Source organism: Ailuropoda melanoleuca, chromosome 20 (assembly GCF_002007445.2).
Source record: "Ailuropoda melanoleuca isolate Jingjing chromosome 20, ASM200744v2, whole genome shotgun sequence".
NCBI lineage: Eukaryota > Metazoa > Chordata > Mammalia > Carnivora > Ursidae > Ailuropoda > Ailuropoda melanoleuca.
In genome coordinates, this window is record NC_048237.1 from 18,348,037 (window position 1) to 18,368,605 (window position 20,569).

Consider the following 20,569-nt stretch of genomic DNA (forward strand, 5'->3'; position numbering starts at 1 on the left):
GAAGTGCTTGAAATATATTTTTCATTGTCTTCCATTTTGCTTTATTTCCAATGAGAAGTCGGTGAGGAGTCAGCCATTATTTTTTATTTTGTTCACTTTATCTTCTTGTAATGTGTCTTATTTCTGTGCTCCTTTTAAGATTATTATTTTTTTTCCTTTGGTTATCTGCAATTTGATTATGATGTGTCTTGGTATAGTTTTCCTTGTTTTGTTCTTGATTTATGGGTTGCTCTTTATTACAAATGTGAAAAATGTCTGCCTTTATGTCTACTTTACAGCCTTCTTCTGATATTCCCATTATTTGCTTCTTAATATTTTCGACTTCTCAATATTTTTCCACAGGTGACTGTGTTTTTGTTTACTTTTTTCCTCCATCTTCCCCCCTCCCCCCAGTGTTTCAATATGGTTAGTATCTATTGCCCTGTTTCTACCCATCGGATTACTGAAGTTCTTTCTTTGGATAACTCTCTTCTTTCTGGTGTTCTGCCTCATAAATTCAAGCCATTGGAGACTCTCTGCACTCCAGTCTATCCTCTTCAACAGTTCATGTGCCACCTTGTTTTCCCTCCTTGTGCTATGCTTTAAAAAGTGTCTCTAAGGAGCAACAATAGGGTTCATTCATTTTTTTATTCACTTTTCTCAAGGATCACAATTCTGTGCTGCTTTTTTTTTCCAATGTGTGAAAACTATAGTGTCATATATATATATATATATATATATATATATATATATATAGTATTTTTGTTGCTTCTTATATATATATAATATATATTATATATATGGTATTTTTTGTTGCTGCTTATTGTGGAAAGACTATTTCACTTGTTGAGCATGACAGTTCTTATTCATTGCAACCACATAGGCATAAAATAAATAGGCATAAAATAAATCAAACCTACAAGAATATGTTTTATTTAGAAAACTAGGTACATCATATCTAGAATAATTCCATATTTTATATTTTCATCAATTAAAAATTTGATTTTCCTTGCCATTTAAAGCTACATGTAATTTATGAGAACTTTTGATGGCATATGTATTAGTATTTTAATTTTTGATGATTAATTTCAAGAACAAATACTTCAGATCAAACTAGAAAATGAAACTATCAAGATTTTTAAAAATTATATTTGTGTTAAATTTAAATGCGTTACGATTTTAAAAGAAAAAAAAGGATTTATAGCGTCTTTTGGGACTCACTGTCAAGAATTTTGATGACTACTTTTCATAAATTATCTTTTAAAATCCAATTTTATGTCAAATAAAATATTCTAATATTTAAGGAGCTCAGAGCATTTGTGGTAAATTTTTAGCCTTTTTATTTTTGAGAATAAGAGCCATTATTTGCAGTTAGGTTATGAAGGTTGTACTGTGTTCAAGATAATTTGTAAAGATGAATAAAATTTAATTGTTGATTAATTACTTTCAAGTATCATGCCACAAAGTTAACAGTAACAAATACTGTCTTTTATTGTTTCTACTAAGTAAATTGAAGTGCTTGCAAATCCTTAAATATATCTTTAATCTTTGGAACTTATGAGATGTCTTTCAGGGTTCTGGGCAAGTTTCCTAACTCCTGCCCTCCAGAGTCAGCTGAATGTCACTTTTTTTTGTGCATCCATGAAGTACTCTGGACATATTTCAAAAATAGCACATAATTTACAGAATTGTAATAATCTGTTGGCTTCTTTGTTTTCCCCATTTTATTTTAAATCCCACGAGGCCATGATTGGTGTATTTTTCATCCTAGTGTCAATTATGGCCTGCAATGCAGAGTACATACTTTGTACTTGTTTGTTAAGTAAACAAATGAGTAAATCGTTTCTGTATTGCAATTTGCATAAAAAGGATTATTCCAGTAGGAAGATGAACATTAGTGAAATGATTGGATGCTAACACTACATTTTGTATCTTTTCTTACAGGCTCTTAAATCTGATCTACAATGGAAAAATTTCTTTTGTATCTGTTTTTCATTGGCATAGCAGTGAGAGCTCAGATCTGTCCAAAGCGTTGTGTCTGTCAGATTTTGTCTCCTAATCTTGCAACCCTTTGTGCCAAGAAAGGGCTTTTATTTGTTCCACCAAACATTGACAGAAGAACTGTGGAACTGCGGTTGGCAGACAATTTTGTTACAAATATTAAAAGGAAAGATTTTGCCAATATGACCAGCTTGGTGGACCTGACTCTATCCAGGAATACAATAAGTTTTATTACACCTCATGCTTTTGCTGACTTACGAAATTTGAGGGCATTGCATTTGAATAGCAACAGATTGACTAAAATTACAAATGATATGTTCAGTGGGCTTTCCAATCTCCATCATTTGATACTGAACAACAATCAACTGACTTTAATTTCTTCTACAGCATTTGATGATGTCTTTGCCCTTGAGGAGCTGGATCTGTCCTACAATAATTTAGAAACAATTCCTTGGGACGCTGTTGAGAAGATGGTTAGCTTGCACACACTTAGTTTGGATCACAATATGATTGATAACATTCCTAAGGGGACTTTCTCCCACTTGCACAAGATGACTCGGCTAGATGTAACGTCAAATAAACTGCAGAAGCTACCACCTGACCCTCTCTTTCAGCGAGCTCAGGTACTAGCAACCTCAGGAATAATCAGCCCATCAACTTTTGCATTAAGTTTTGGTGGAAACCCTTTGCATTGCAATTGTGAATTGTTGTGGTTGAGGCGTCTGTCCAGAGAAGATGACCTAGAGACTTGTGCTTCTCCAGCACTTTTAACAGGCCGCTATTTTTGGTCAATTCCTGAGGAAGAGTTTTTATGTGAGCCTCCTCTCATTACTCGTCATACACATGAGATGAGAGTCCTGGAAGGTCAAAGGGCAACCCTGCGGTGCAAAGCCAGGGGGGACCCTGAACCTGCCATTCACTGGATTTCTCCCGAAGGGAAGCTGATTTCAAATGCCACAAGATCTCTGGTGTATGATAACGGAACACTTGATATTCTTATAACGACTGTAAAGGATACAGGTGCTTTTACCTGCATTGCTTCCAATCCTGCTGGGGAAGCAACACAAACAGTGGATCTTCATATAATTAAGCTCCCTCACTTACTAAACAGTACAAACCACATCCATGAGCCTGATCCTGGTTCTTCAGATATCTCAACTTCTACTAAGTCAGGTTCGAACGCAAGCAGTAGTAATGGTGATACTAAACTGAGTCAAGATAAAATTGTAATAGCAGAAGCAACATCATCTACCGCGCTACTTAAATTTAATTTTCAAAGGAATATTCCTGGAATACGTATGTTCCAAATCCAGTACAATGGTACTTATGATGACACCCTTGTTTACAGGTAAGAAAAATTAACCAGATTTGTATACTTACTATGTATCTTAATGTAGGGCTTGTTAATGTACTACTGACTTGCTTGTTTTCCTTTTAATTGGCAGTGCTACTCTGTTGTAATTACAGCACTCCATTTTTTTTTTAAAGTGTATAATGTAAGGTTTGTGAAAGGTGATTACCTGTGGGGAAATATTTTGAATGGTGTTATTTTTAGACAGTTCAAATTTATATTTAATATTATGCTTACTTACTTTTTTTCCCCTCATCTAAGAGATGTGACTATCAGAGAACAAGATTGATTTATTTTAAAAATTCAAAAACATACCAGAACTTACACATCCACACGAGTGTTCTTTCCTTCAAGGAAGTCACGTTGGGAGGCTATTCCATTATCCCAATGATGCTGGCATTGCTCAAAGCACTTTTGGAATTATCTTTAGAACCTTCGTCATACTATTTTGAATATCCTCAGTGGTGGCAAATCTTCGTCTTTTGAGGGTGAATTTGAATTTTGGAAACAAGCAAAAGCCATTTGGAGCCAAGTCTTGTGAATAAGGTGGGTGATCAAGATGGATATTGCCATTTTTGGTCAAAAATAGGATGTAACTATAAAATAATGAGACTGATTTTTTTGAGTGATTGAGTGATATGCATGTGTATTGTTTCATATACACTGGTTCTTAAGACAGTTCCAAAGAGAAAGTTTATAAATATTTTGAGCAGTGAAAGTATCACTGGCGTTAAGCACATAATCTTCTCATAAAGGCTTCAATGGAGAATTTGCATCTGACTGTAGATTTTCTGGTATGTTTTTCTAAAGTTCAGCCTCATTGATTTATAGTCACATCTTGTCCAATTTTCAGTTGGAAAAATACATTTTTACCTCTCCATATAATTTCACTCATGATAGACTATATTACTCCTAGGAAATGATGGACAATCATGGTTTTTGAAATATACATATATATATTTTTTTTGTCTTGAAACTTTTATGAAATAAGATCAACTCAATTCTTATATACCCAGATGAATTCTTGAAGATAATTTGATTTTCACTCACGTATGGAAATGAGAGAACTTTTTAAAAATGAGCATGGGCTGGTAGAAGAAAACAAAACTGGCCCAGCTAGCCATATGATCGATCCTGGGCAAAGTTCTACATGGCTGAGTTTTAATTTCCTGATCTTTAAAAGCAAGAGATTAAAGTAAATGGTTTCTAATATCCCTCTCATCACTAACTGCATGATCGTGTAGACTATGATGCATGCATATTAGCCTAGAGTAGTTTGTCCTTCTCATACTCCGCTCTTTACCTGGGCTAGCCATTATTTAACCCATTGTCAAAGAAGAGTGTGCACCCCTACCCCTCACCTTCCTGTAGCTAGTAACATTATATATGTATATATAACATGCTGTAGGCCAGTTTCTACTTTCCAAATTCTAAGATCCTAATCCCCATGACAAGAAAATTCTATGTGACTTTCAGAAAATTGGTTAAATTTCCCGACTTCAGTTTTTGTCATAAATAAAATAGTAATGCCTACCTCATACGGTCATCGTAAGAATAAAATTATAGTGTTCCAGTAAAAAAAAAGAATAAAATTATAGCGTATATAAAGTGCTTAGTAATGCCTGGTATTTATCATACACTCACTAAATGATAGTGATTTTAATCACAAATCACAAATACATACTCTGCCCTAAAAGTTTCCTGGTTCATTCAGAACACATTGTCCAGGTTGTATAACAGATTAGCATTGCCGAGTTTTCAAATTTCCTAAAAATTTCTTTCAGGGAAAATATAGTTTCAAACATTTTTTTTTTCTAAATGAAATCTTAGTTTAGGTCCTATTTGATTGCTACTTTAAAAAAAGTTAGTGGAAAAAAGCACTCACAGAGAAGTTTTGTGATATAATGGATTCAGAGGTATCTATAAACTTTTTATCAGACTTTAGCAACTGTTCTGAAGGAAATTTCATCAGCCCACAATGGGCAAGATTAGGGATTTAGGCTCTGGTCAACAGCCTTGCTCTGTTCATATTTTTAGGATGTTATTCCTCATACATTTTCATCAACCTCATTTTTAGATAAAAACATTGATGACATAAAGGAATGCTGAGATCTATACATAAAGTACTTTAATCTCAGTAATTATTGTAGTTACAAAAGATAGGTTTACTGGGTACCATTCCATAGCAGCTTATAACTGATTTGGAAAATAAATACTCTGATGCATTTCCATTCTGGTTTCTAATGTGATTGTCAGTGTTTTCCCTTCCTTCAAATTGGCTTTTAGTCACAGAGGTGTTGTAAGTGCTAAATGGATTTGTTTAGTAGTCAGATAATGTCACAGTCACACCTTTCAAAAGCAATTTGTCATAAATGATTTTTTAGCAGTGGCTTTTATTAGGAGTTCTGCTTTGCCAAGCAAAGTAATTAGTAAGCTTGTCAAGGCACGGTGCAGGCACCATTAATACAATGCAGAATCCAACAATGACTTTTAACCATTTTACCCAGGCAAATATAAGATTAGATCATTTTCTCATATTTCATATCTGTTACAAATGTGCTCATCTTAATGAGTACCAAAATGAAACAGAACTGAAGTCATAATGGCTCTGTGTGTCTCTATGTTTTGTTTTTAATATTAACACAAATTCCATTGTCCCTCAGAATGATACCTCCTACGAGCAAAACTTTTCTTGTCAATAACCTGGCTGCTGGAACTATGTATGACTTGTGTGTCTTGGCAATATACGACGATGGCATCACTTCCCTCACTGCCACAAGAGTCGTGGGTTGCATCCAGTTTACGACGGAACAGGATTATGTGCGATGCCATTTCATGCAGTCCCAGTTTTTGGGAGGCACCATGATTATTATTATTGGTGGAATAATTGTAGCATCTGTGCTGGTTTTCATCATCATCCTCATGATCCGGTACAAGGTTTGTAACAATAACGGGCAACACAAAGTCACCAAGGTCAGCAATGTCTACTCTCAAACTAATGGGGCTCAGATACAAGGCTGCAGTGTCGCGCTGCCCCAGTCCATGTCCAAACAAGCTGTGGGACATGAAGAGAATGCCCAGTGTTGTAAAGTTGCCAATGACAATGGGATACAGTCTTCAGAAACTTGTTCAAGTCAGGACTCCTCTACCACTACCTCTGCTTTGCCTCCTACCTGGACTCCAAGCGCTTCTGTGCCCCAAAAGCAGAAAAGAAAGACTGGCCCAAAGCCAAGTGCCGAACCACAGAATGAAGCTGTCACAAATGCCGAGTCCCAAAACACTAACAGGAACAACTCAACTGCATTGCAGTTAGCTAGCCGACCTCCCGATTCGGTCACGGAGGGGCCCACATCTAAAAGAGCACATTCAAAGCCAAGTAAGTTTCTCACTTTGCCTGCTGAGAGATCCAGAGCGAGGCACAGGTACTCCCTGAACGGAGAATTAAAGGAATACTATTGTTATATTAACTCACTGAACACGTGTGAACTGTCTTCTAAAAGAAGCATGTCTATGAATGCGATGTTAATTCAGTCCAACAGTTCTGAGGGGCGTAGTGGAAAAGCAACTCTCTCAGATTCTGAGTGGATATTGGAAAGCACTGTGTAACCTATTATTTCTTTTTAATGAAGAAATTATTTTGAAAACTCATATAGGAAATTGGAATTTGAAATTCCAGTTTTGTTTCTCTTATAGAGCCAAGGTGTATAAACCTTCTAGGTGCGGTTGGATATATGAAGGTAACATAGATAAGATGGTTTAGGGATAAAAGCATGACGTAGCAGTGCCTTCCCCTGTCCTAGGACTGGCTTCCAGGTTCAACAATAGCAGAGCACAAAATAAAGGTTGTCACCGGACAAAGAAGTCTTACATAAATAATGATACTTCCTCCAGTCTTACAAAGGACCACCTAGGCTGATTAGATTTTTCAGTGAGTAGATTGCATATTTTCTTTCAAGGACAGTGGCATTTGTTTTTAGGCAGATATTTAAAAGAACAACTCTGTGTTATTATGGTGTTTAAAATAAAATATTCGATAAGCATGCCCAGACAGTGTTAAAAGAAGTACCCTTCTAAACAACATTCTTGGTTCAGGCACCTTAATGAATTTATGGTATTTCTCATCCATGACATAGCTTTTTTGGTGGGGAGCAAAAGAAATTCGAGTGATTTTGCATTTACCAAAAAAATCCAGTTCGTTTTATGTCACAGGCCAGAATTCTGTATGCTGCTGCCCTGGACACAGGAAGGTGTTTCATTCATTCAGTATACCTTTGCAGAATGAATGAGTTGTATATTTTTCTCTAAGTAAGTTAAAAAGGGAGACAAAAATACAAGGCTCCCTTTATCAAAGGAATGTTTATTTTTATCACTAAGTGAAATAAAAAAAATACTTCTAATGGAACTCTTATTACATATTATAAGCAATATAAAGTCATTGCTCATTAATCAGATTGTGGTTTCATTTCTCCCTTCTGCCTATAATTCTCAATTGGAATGTTTCTTTCTTAGAGTAAAAGCGTTTATTTTAACCAAAACCTGTGATGAAATTTAAGTAGAAATCATGCAGCTTAGTGGGACTGCATCATTAAAAAGTTCTTAAATTTAATTGAACAATAATATTGCTCCTTGATATATGGCATTCTTGGACTTTCACTGAAATCAAGGTCCATAGATAAATGTTCCTATCTACTCATTGAAAATCTTACATTATATTGCAACTGGATGGTGTTTTATTAAAGATTGGTAAATGTGTCTGACATTAAATCATTCTTTGATGTTTGGGGTTGGGGGTTGAAAATAAAGCTCACATGAGAATCTTGCACAAAAAATTTAGCTATAATATAATAAGATATGTACTTTATATAACACGCTCCATGGGAGTAAGTTAAACACACAGTAAGTTTATTAACTCTTATAGATCACTTGAAATATCATTAAAACACAGATAAAGAATGGTAGTCATTAGTTTAATTTTCTTCTACTAGAGGCGTATGTAAAAATTTCAGTTAATTTTAACTTGACACTGACACATCTTATACACGATTTATCATGATGACGTTCGGAAGCAGGTAAAATTAAAGCAGTTAGAGATTATTTTCCATGCCAGTCTTGAAAAGACTTATCTAGTGGACTAGTATTATCTTAGGTGTTTCATAAATACCTCCTCTGCCCTGGTTTCCTTTCTAAAGTTTCCCTTTCACATTTCGAAAATCTAATCAGCTTTCATGGGTCAAGTGTATAGTTCTTTTGAGGAATAAATGAGATTACATGTGTGGTCGTGTTCTGTAAAATCAAAAGCATTACACAGAGTGAAGTATATCTTCAACACTATTTCTGTAATAATGTTCTAATCCCAATTTAACATTTCTAATTAGCATCAATTACTTAATTCTTCAAAAGGTGCTGATTCACAAAAGTATATTGCTTTTCCCTTTCCTAGTTTTTACCTATATGGTATTAAAATGTCCCAAATATATAAATGCTTTTGAGACAAGTGAATCTCCAAGGAAGAAATCTCTGGCATTATGAAGGTCGTGGTCAAGGGAGCTCTGAAATCGTGCATAAAGGCCACAGTTTAGCATATCTGTTCCAAGCTACTGATTAGCTTATATTATATTTTCCAGTTGCTGTATTTTTAAAAATCAATTTTCTGCTTATGTTTTAAGTGAAACTTTAATTCAATATCTTTTATTTCTTATAAACATTTAGAACTCTATAATATCTAATCATGTGAAATTTATTCAGTTTGACTAAAGTCATTGAAACCATTTAAATTTTCATTGGTTTTACAAGACTGTTTTCAGGGTATATTAACCAAATGCATGAACACTTGTTTTTAGAAGTGATAAGAAGGCTCATGTTTCTGTCTTTCTAAAAGTTAGTATTTTGAGAGATCAATGAAAGATTGGCCTATCAAGAGGGTCAAATATTTTTATTTTCGTTTATAAGTATATGAAAAACTTTTTGCTCAGGGCAGTTTCAGCGTGAAGTGACTGAAAAATAAATCTATGGGACAGTTGGGGGTTATTAAAGGTACCTGGTATAATATCCGAAACACAGTACTAACTTGAATGAAGGAGTGAATGGACAGATAAATAAATAAATCGATGGGGCCAGGGAGGAAGTTGCAGTAATAAGAATTTTGATTATATGCACAATGTCGATTTGTGATCCAGCTATTTCATTACTACAAGCAAGAAATCTCTTACTTTTTTTCTTTCTGTTATTTCTTGCATTTCTCATTGAACCAGCTATGTGTATGTGATCCAAAGCGTAGGGTTTGCTGTTGCTGACTGTGTATAGGTTATATATATTGTTTTTTGCTTCCATGTCCTAAATTATTTTTCTTTTATTTTTAGCCATTCTACACTATGGTTTCAGGGTGTTCAATATGACAACTAACAAATATTTACAGATATTTGCTCCAAAATTTTTTTTTAATTATATGTCTTCTTGTGGTGTTTTTTGTTTGTTTTGGATAAGTGTCCCTCAATTTGAAAATGTCCAACTATTATTAAAGTAGCTCTTTTTATTTAATATATGTAATAGCTGAGCATCATAAAGGGATAATGAAGCAATCCTGCTTATCTAATCCAATCCTGCATTAGAATCCTAAGAGGAAACAAAGTTTGGTTTGATGAGTACTATTTATTTTTACTCTACAAATAGACTGAAACGGAGGTACATTAAATAAATAAATTAGATACATAATACCCTCACTGGGACCAATATATTTCCCAATTTTTTCTTTTAAACCATTAAATGTAGTTAGTTAGGTTGAGGCCACGATAAGCAATTTTATGCTTTCAGACAGTTGATGATTTTAGCTGCTCTGTAGATATATTTTACTAAAAATGTTTTAGAATATAAGTTGTAGAATTATTGTAAAGCATTTATAGACATAACAAGTCTGTTACCTGAATGATACATGCTTTCCCACAAGAAGTTGAGAAATAGAAAGAAAATTAAATGTATTCCACTTATCTACAGGAATCTCTTTTTATCTTTTCTTGAGAAGTACCTTCTCCCTCATTTTAAAGCACTCACAAAGCACTTACTTCCAAACTAAATTTTAACTATTTTATTTGCTTGTACTCTTGAAAGGAAACTAAATGTTTCATTTGTAAAGGTAAAAAACTAGAGCGATTATCACAAGAACCACAACAATTGCCTCTTAGTTCTGAAGTTTTCCCATTTTCCCCTGTATTATTCACAACAATAAGCTTAACAACAATCAATTAAATGACAATAGTTAAAAAAAAAAGTGCTGAAATCATAAAGCATCTTATTGTACATAGAATTGCAAAGGTAAATGGGGCATTTTTCAAGGACTGCAGCTCTGAACCCGTTTTCTTATTGGTACGACAAAATTCCACTTCTATTTTATGATGCCAAGGAAGCAATGTTCATTTATATTAGACAGAATGAAGAGTATTCTCTTTTCCTGGCTCAGTCATCCCTTGCATTTCAGGACTCATCCAGTCTTCTTTAACAGTGAATGTGGATGTTTCAGTCTGTAAGTGTTGTGGTGTTTGGGGAAAGGACTTCAGCACGGAGGTAGGCCAGATGGGAAAAGGATATTTTTCTTATCCTCTGTAGGTGAGGACGATAACCATCACCATCATCGTTACCTAGTCATTATTATTATTTACCTTATAATGGTTGTGAGTGAAGCATTTTTGGGGGTCAAATTTATGGATAAGAATTACCTTGTTTTTAAAATTTTATAGAGAAAAGAGAAAATAACCAAAATGAATGACTGAGATTTTGTAATAGTTTCAGAGCTCGGTTTTTTCAAATTGGTCAGTCCTTTTCCTGCCATGCTAGATAAATGCATGCTGTGACTACACATACACTTAACTTTTGTCAGGTTTGGGGGGTTTTGTTTGTTTGCTTTCGGAAATAAAGCCAATCCTTTTTGTAGCAGTACAGAGGATCACTTAATGTAGAAAGAATGGTGAAAGTATTACCGTGATTGAGTCTTCCTAAAAAATGTGGTATTGTCTGAAACGTGGGACACAGAAAGTAGCAGTTTCTACCTGGGAGTCTATTTAGGTATGAAATTACCTTGTTAAATAAGGGTAATATATTTGTAATTTTATCAAATATTACAAGTAGTCAATATAATAGTGTACCATTGTCTTCTGATTTTGTCAGCTATTTCTCAAATTCGAAATTTAGGATCCAAAGTTACCACTGATAAAATATATACATGGTATATACTTATGTATCTATATATATAATATATAGATATACTAATATGTATGCTTATCAAGTTGATCAGTTAAAATCAGAATTTTGTATCCTGCAACATAGATTGTAATCGATGTAGCAAAATTATATTTAAATGGGCTAGCTACCAGAGAACTTCTCCTAGAACAACTGTATAAGCTGTATCTCTTAGTTATAAGATTATAATGGGATAGAAACTCTCTAGTAGAAATTTATTTTTCTGAACTTCCTAATGATAATGACCTCTACGACTTGTCTCATTTCATCCACTCTTTTCAAATAGATGACTGTTATGTCCATGAATTTTAAAAATTAAAATTTTTTTTTCAAATACATTCAGAGAAAGTCATGAAGTCCCTTTCATTTTGTTTGGAAGTGGATGTACATTTGATCTTGCCTGAAACATGAACTAGATAGATATTGTGATTCTGTTCAGAGTATGTCCAGTAAATTATTCAAGTAACATGAAGGGCTTATGAAATATACTATGTTGGCTCAACCATAATGTAATTTCCTAAACATTTTTTTCCTGTATAATGTGAACGTTTTATTATTGCTTTCGTGTAAAACATAATCTCCAGAGGCTATTATAAATTTCTATGAATATTTGTGCTGGAGGTTCTATAAAAATGAATTTTGTACTCTTCTCATCACACTTACCTGTGAACCCTGAGAATAATTTTTCCTAATATTTTTTCTTATCATTGTGTTACTTCTTAAAGGCTAGGAGTATTTGCTTTAAAAGAGGACATATTGGAAAGAAATAGAATGTGTGCTATGCAGGGTAGGTAATGGTATTAAACATTTCTAGCCAACTAGAACGTACATATGAACATTTAAAGGCAGAATTGTTGCATATAGAACTTTAGTGTTTTATATGAGGATACTGGGTACTTCATAAAACATAATATTATTTTGGGGGCTATTGAATAATGATTACTGTAAATGACTAATACTCTGCATGTTGAACATAGTGAAACTATGTTTCCTTTTAGATTATCTTTTTCTTGGTGTATCTTTCCATATTAATCACATGCAACCCTGTAGTTGAAATGTTAACGTTAAGTAGGGAAAAATGAGTAGAAGCCTGATTCCCTTGTTGAACTCTTTGAGGAAATGGGCATTCCATAATAATAATTACTGACTTTAGCAACTAGGACAATATTTTTAAAATTCTATGTTTAGAGTATTATATATCAAGAAGTAGCCATAGACAACTACAAAGTATTTACAAAAGTCAATTTCAATTAGCCCAAGAACAGGTAAGTTTTAAAAAAAAAAGTCTAGTCTTGTTAAAAGAAATCGTATCAAGATTTCAGTGAGAAGTGTTTTAGGGTCTGTTTCTTAAAAATGGAATTTGTGTATTTGTTTATGACGCTGAAAATTTTATTCCCAGATGCTTTGCTGACTAATGTTGACCAGATTGTCCAGGAAACACAGGTGAGATTTTTGTTACCTGTCTCATAGTTCAGCATTAAGTGGGTATATTCTTTTATAAATAATTTTTTAATTTTTTTTTGCAAGCTTATGTAACTTGTTGAAATTTTCCATTAGAACTTACTCAGTGGTCAGTGGTACAAACTAAAGTTCAGTTTGGTTAAATGAATTCCCAGTTACTAAATTTAGACAATTTCTGGTCAACTGAACATTTCTGATTCATGTTGTAAGGATAAAGGGAATACTAATGTGACTTTGAAGTCACTCTCATACTCATGCATGATATAATGTACGTTTTTACAAATATTTCCCAATGTGAAGACAGTAGCTTGATAAGAATGTATTCACTCCTATCCTTGACCTCCACATCCTAATAGGAGCTGAAATGATACATTATACCTCCCTGGAAATGGATGAACAGAAGTGTTTCAGTGTTACCCAAAATGAATGAAGCCACTATAAAATGGAGCAAAAGACTACATATGAAATATTCATGGTATTTCTTTTGTCAGCAACTGATTACTCTTCTTCTTTCTTTTTTTTTTTTTTTCCTTTTTGGAAGTTTCAAATGAGTGTTTGATTCCTGCATTTTAATTGGATCAGAAAGTGTGTTTCCAGAGCAGAATAGCACTTTAGCAATCTGTTCAAACAGCTGGAAGCATCAGCCATTTGCTTAAGGTTTGGCACAGAAAAAATATTCTGCTTTTAAAAGTTCTAAAAAAGGCCACTGATTTATTTTTTAGTGGTAAAAATAGGGTCTTTCTTTTTTAAAACATTTTGTATTTAAAAGATAATAACTTGGACAGTCATTCAGGGTTTCCCCTAATGAATTCCACTCCCAAATTAAACACTGTATTTTTCATGCATCATGTCTCTGAGTTCAGGATCCCAATCCCATGTTGCAAAAAATGAACAGATGGCTCACTAGGAACAATCAGTAGCCCGGTGTCTGGCACACACTTTGTGTTCTGTTTTGTGTACTGAACTGACCTGCATGAAGGTACATTGTTTCCTCACCACCCAGTGCTTCCCTCTCTCACTCTGAACCTCTTTCTCTCCTGCCCTCCCTCTCCTGCTGCCTTCGCTCCTCCTCTCTCTCTCTGCCTTTGATTTCTGAAAGTTCATTCATCATGTAACTTTGGACATCTAGCTGTTCCGAAGGAGAATATCTTTAAGAAGGGATTAGAAAGTAAATGATTAATCTCTCAGAAGCAGAGTCCAGAATGGTGCTGTTTCATCAAGAATTGGAAGGAGAGTCAATCTAAGTCATTTTTCAATTATCAATTAAAGTATCATGAGACCTCGGTGTAACTCTTCTTGGTACTTGGCAAATGATTTCTGCCTTAGCAGGCCTATCATTTCTACCCCTGTCAATACAACCAGTGAAGCCCCTTGGAAGAGACTGACCTGCGTGCTTGTCCTCTCGTGCCTTTCCCACCCCCAGCAGTGCCTCACCAGGCATGAGCGGAGAGAGGTAGCGCTGGCGGAGAGTTCTCGTGCTCACGGCTTCCCAGCTCTTTTTCCGGGGGGAGGAAGGGATATAAATTTTTATTTTAAGTTTTTATTTCCTGCAGGATGGTAACAAATGTGGTTTACCACCCAAAGGCAAATATATTTTCCAAAATTTCAGACACTGCCCATTGCATTAAATTTAAATTAAAATGCTACCTATGTATATATACAGTAAAAGTAAGCAAAAAACTGGGGCGCTGGGGTAGTGCAGTCAGTTAAGCATCCAACTCTTGGTTTTGGCTCAGGTCATGATCTCAGGATCCTTAGATCGAGCCCTATCTCGGGATCTGCGCTCAGCGGGAAATCTGCCTTCCCCCCCACCCCCGGCCTTCCCCCCTGCTCTCTCTCTCTCTCTGTTAAATAAATAAATAAATAAATTAATTAATTAATTAATTTTTTAAGGTAAGCAAAAAACAAACAAAAAACACCTTACAACACATTTTTGTTTTTAATATAACAATGTTTCCATGGCAACATTATTAAATCAGTTATACCACAGTTCCTCATATAGCATCAAACTCTAAAAGGAAGGTACACAGAAGACAGAAGCATTTCATCCAGTCAGTGATACAGGTGTTCCTCACACTGAGGTATCTGCTGAGATCATTTTTTCCCCTAAGGGTGAATAATTAGCACATTTATTTCATTTCTATTAGCCAGAATATGCCCTATGCTATAGTTTTTTTCCTTAGGACCTTTCCTGCATGTGAATAGGAATAGAATGAACTTAAAATATTTAATATATCACATACGACCCTTTTATAATAAAATTATAAGATTCTAATCACACCCAGATGATTTGAGAGCAGAGAAGAGGAATCATTGATAAAACTGGTGGTAATTACATGTAAAATGGAACTTACACATGTTAAACTTATGTTTGAAAAGATTGTTACACTTAAACCCAGTAAAACAATTCATATGCCACGTTTAGAAGTTAAAATAGGAACAATTGACTTGTTGCATTTATTTATTTATCTATTTAGAGAGAGAGTTGGGAGGGCAGAGGAAGAGGGAAAGAGGATCTCAAGCAGATTCCCTGCTGAGTGCAGAGTCTGATGGGGGACCCGATTTTACGGCCATGAAACTGTGAGTCCCAAAATCAGGAGTCCCACACTTAACCGACTGAACCACCCAGCTTCCCCTGACTAGTTGCATTTATACTGAAAATGTCTTAAGTAAACTTTCTTAAAAAGTATTTGTAATATTCAGACCAACAAAATATGTGCACTGTGTGTGTGTGTGTGTGTGTATGTAAGTAGGCACAAGAAATACCCCTTATTCTGCAATTGCTTGCACTAGCCTTTAAGGGAATGGCTTCCTGATTCTAATTAATTTGACTTCTGGTTATTCTGCTTAATATCAGTTAAGGTATTAATGTCATAAAACCCCTGCTACAGGAGCAATAACCCTGAAAAGAGACACTTTTTTAGAGAAACTATTAAGGTATAAATGAATAAAAACTTAGTAATGCTGATTATAAAGAAACAGCAACATTTAACATAAGGTTAGGAAAAAAATATAAAATAAGGGCTAAATAGCAAAGCAAATGTGTATATATGATTCAGATATCTTTCCAATGTTATTTCCCAGTAAAAATTACCATTATAAAACATTTGGTTCTGTAGCTTTGTTTTTTTCTATGATATTCCCTTCAAGTGAAATATTTAAAAATAAGAGTAATATATTAGGCACATATGCACATGTGTAGAAAACTTTAAACTATTTTTAAAATAATTAAAGCCATTTTTGACATTTACTTGACCATTACAGTAAATCAGAAAAAACTAGAACCCTAGTACCGGCAATGACTTTTAGAAATCATTTCCTTCTTTTTTTAGGTATCCTGACTATACGAGATAAAAATCATTCATAGTTCTTAATTGTGTTCAGAGTAAGGGTAGTAACAGCATTTTCCCACAATCCATTCAACGTCAGGACATTTTTCCTTCTTTTAATATCAGGGTAGCTTTAATTTCCTCTTTTCTTTGTAGTACTGTTAATAAGATTATCTGTTCCCAGTATTTTGCATGATACCTTTTCACTGTTAAATAAGGACCATTATCAAAACATCCTAAGCCTATCTCAAATTCCTTATGTTTAGTTCTTGTAACATTTTAGCATCATTATTACAGTCTGTTTTTTTTCCTTTGTGATGCTCTTGTAATTTTGTGTTCACATTTAGATCTTTATGGAATCCTTGTAAGAGTTTGTCTATTGATAAGTGAAGTAAAAAGTGTTATTTTGAATATCCTACATATACAAGTTTTTATTGAGCTTCATATTACATCATCATTTCAATAATGGTAGGAGCTTCAGGGCAGGCAAATTCATACTGTAATTTCCAAAACTGATTGCTAATTGTCTAATCTTTGAAATTAACAGCTTTTATAAAAGCCATAATTCCATAGTTTGTTAATAGTTTTTTATGTAATGTGGAAATGAATCTCTTTGAAATATATAAGCTTATACAATCATTAACTTGATTTTTTTTTTTTTTTATTTGAGAGAGAGAGAGCTAGAGAGAGCATGGCATGGGGCAGGGGGGCAGGGGAAGAAGACTCCTCAGCAATGAGTCCGACGTGGGGCTCCATCCCAGGACCTCGGTATCATAACCTGAGTCCAAGGCAGATGCTTAATGACAGAGCCAACCAGGAGCCCCTCGTTAACTTGATATTAAAGTAGTTTTTATTCCAGAAGAATTTATTATTTCTAAAGTCAAACTAGTTATATTGTCCAATCTATTTTTCTTCTTTGTATTTAGTCTTTTCTATATCACTGCTTCCTGAAACTTGAACTTTGGTATACTATAAATATATCTTTTTTCTATCAAAAGGAACATATTATTTTGCCAAAATCAGCTATGCTATGAACCCAATAGATAGGAATTTAGATATAATCCCATTGTAATTTAAAGTGATTTTGCGATCTTTTTCTTAGAACATTCCAGGTAAAGAATGATAGTGAGATCTCTAGTTCAGTCGTTTCCAAGGTATTTTTTGTAAACAGGTTACACATCTATTATGTATTTACAGTTTTCAAACATTGTGTAAATCCTTTATTTAATACTTTTCAAAAACTATTGTTTGTACTGAAAGTAACTTCCCCTCCTTTTAAAAGATTTTATTTTTAAGTAATCTCTACACCCAATGTGGGGCTCAAACCTACAACCTGAGATCGTGTCACACATTATACCAACTGCGCCAGCCAGGTGCTCCCAGATGAAATATTTTCTTAGATGAAACGTCTCTATAATATTTTTCCTACCTTTATCACATTAAGTTTGTTTTATACCAAGTATGTCCTAGATCAGCATTTTGATGTAGGATTTTCTTCTATATTTCATGATTCATCTGTGCCATGCATTTCATAACCCCACTTGTAAACATAGTTCTTTTTGAATGGGAAGGGACAAAAATTACTTCTATTTCATATTTATCAAAAATTATTTTTCATCTCTATTCAAGGTGGAATTTATAGACATATCTTAAATCTATGATGCTGAGATCCCACATTAGAGGAAGTGTATTTTTACAGTTTTATGTTTAAATATTTTAAATGGTTTTTATATTATTTTATTCAAAATCATATTAACTATGGAATGCCTTTCTTGTGAGTTATTGTCAGTTTACAACTTTATTTGCTGTGGGTGAGGAACTAATTTATGAAGAAGAGTAATAGTCTTCACTAATGTTTAATGTATAATTAAATTTTATAAAATTTCAATATGATACAAAACTCCCAACAGACTATATTTAAAAAGTAGAGATCACTTAGATTTTATATGTGATGAACAAATTTGGTCTAATATGTTCACAGTTTTAAAACCAGTATGATTATTTGTTAAAATTTAAATGGCATGCATTAATGAATAAAATCATTATTTTTTTTCTTGAGAATATAAATGTGAAAAACAAAGCAAGAGAAAATGCCATTCCACAATTTGGCTTTGACTTGCATCACTATTTAGGCTTAATGCATTTAGATTCCTTTTTAAAATGAGATTCTTTTATATATTCGGAATTTGAAATTACCAAGCAACATTTTAAGAGCCGATGTGCATGTCTAGATAGTTTTTAGGGGTGTATCTTGTATTTTATAGCAATAAATTCCTGCCTAGGTGCTTATAGTTCAGTAACTTCTAAATTACTAGCACAATGATCTTATTACCTACGTATTTTCTCTTTGTTTCTTTTTTTCTTTTCTTTTCCTTTCTTGTCTTTTTTCTTTTCTTTTCTTCTTTCTTTTATGTCCCTCCCCATTTCAGAGGCTGGAGTTAATCTGAAGAGCACTACTTCTTTCCCTCCTGAAAAAAAGTTGCCACTGATATTTTTACTGGATAAAGTTTAGAAATGTTTCAATTCACAAAGGCTAATTGTTGAACTGGTGTCCTAGAAGAAATTGTCCACAGGAGCTGAGCAGAAGTCTCTGATGCTGGTGGAACCGGCTCTACCAGACCATGGTTCATCCCCTTTTAAAGCCAATTTTTTTTTTTCTTCTGGCCTACAAGTATTTTTTTTTTTTTTTAAAGAAGGAAACAGAAAAGCCTGCATTGGCATCGAGTTCTGTATTAATCCATGTTACATTGCCATCCATGATTTAAGACTGTAGAATCTTGAATAATCTATATCACTTTAACAAATAAATGTTTTACTATGACAGAATTTGTACAGTGCCTGATTTGTGGAAATATCAATCGCTTCAAGTATGAATGGTGCAATGATGATTGTAAGAACTAATAATACTATTTTACATTTATGGAATGCAACACCTTAAGGAATCAATTTTGCTTTGTAATATTGGACCTATTTCTGCCATGACTGAAGTGCACGCACGTCTGGGGGAGAGCAGTACAGCTATTTTAAAAGCTTTACAGCATAATTGTGCTTCAGTGTAAGACAGAAAGTGATGAGGGATCTCTTCTAGTAGAACTTCAGAAAGCTTCAAAGTAGGCATAGACGGTAATTAATCCAAATTGATTCACTGCTTTTCTGGAGAGAGGGGACAAAGAGGTTTTAATAATTTTAGGCCTTGTATTTCATCGTAAGTGCCCATTTAACCCATTTTGCACAATTCCAGGGTGAATAAGGAAGAACAGATATCTGATTTAACACCAGCATGTATAGGAGTAAGACATCTTTGGTGGCTACTAAATGTCAATCATATGTAGGCAGTATCCGAGCCTAGCATTTAAGGCCTGGTCCTGGCATCAAGCGGCCTGAATTCAAACTCTAGATCTGAGCAAATTTGGCCAGCTACCCACTCTTCCATATTCTCACAGGAGAAATATTGTAAAATTTCAAAATGTATGTAAACTTAGCACTGTACTTGGTGTAAGCAATAAGTTTAATATACAAACAGTGTTATTAGTATTGCCATTAGCAACTGAATTCAGATTCTCTAAAATATTTGAGATTTTATTTCTGTTCCTTTACAGTTCTGTTAGTCATTGATCATTAAAAGCAATATGTAGTTTAAATTTAAAAAAAAAAAAAGCCAGGAAACTGTCTTTTAAGAAATTTAGCTTATCTGTTAGCCATTCTGCGTCTCTTAGACTACTGTAAATATCCAACCATCCAAAGAGAGGTTACAGAATGTCAGCCTTTAGATGGCACTTGGAATCTGGGCTCAGAGCCTAACTAACCAACAGTTTAAAGAGGTTCACCCACTCACTTGCAGATACATACAATGCATGCTTGAAACAGAAGCAACAAGTTTGAGTTGAAATGTAGTTAATTTGTGACTCTGGGCAAATGGCTTCATTCTGTTTCCTGGCAACTCTAACGTCCTGAAGCAATCTTGTTTATGTGTGTGTACCTGTATATATGCATGGGTAAATGTTTTTGGTGACGAAAAAGACACAACGTGAGCAATGCCTTTGCAGATCTATTCCTGTTGTATACAACGTTTCTCCTCAAATATAAAAGTGTCAGGAACACAAATGGCTTTCCTGGATCTCTGTGCAGAGTTTAACTTTTTAAGGTCTCGGGAAAACCTGTTAGCTTTTCTTTAAGGACATTGTCCTATTTATATTTCTCCCTCTCCCTTGGGCTTGAT

The 20,569-nt window shown here is 34.1% G+C and overlaps 1 protein-coding gene across 4 annotated transcripts in view; it reads left to right on the forward strand.

Annotated features, from left to right (window-relative positions):
* The window catches only part of LRFN5 (leucine rich repeat and fibronectin type III domain containing 5), a 231,304-nt gene extending 212,104 nt beyond the window's left edge, over positions 1-19,200 (forward strand). For 3 of the 4 annotated variants that reach the window (XM_034648568.1, XM_034648566.1, XM_034648567.1), the window contains 4 exons: positions 1,924-3,328; positions 5,995-6,707; positions 12,960-13,003; positions 18,780-19,200. In XM_034648568.1, the coding sequence (XP_034504459.1) occupies positions 1,944-3,328; positions 5,995-6,707; positions 12,960-13,003; positions 18,780-18,797 (2,160 nt within the window). In that variant the 5' untranslated portion in view covers positions 1,924-1,943 and the 3' untranslated portion in view covers positions 18,798-19,200. Of the gene's footprint in view, positions 1-1,923; positions 3,329-3,592; positions 3,697-5,994; positions 6,708-12,959; positions 13,004-18,779 lie in introns of those variants that run through there. The other variant, XM_034648569.1, reaches the window with a different exon arrangement.
* Positions 19,201-20,569: the final 1,369 nt, after the last annotated feature.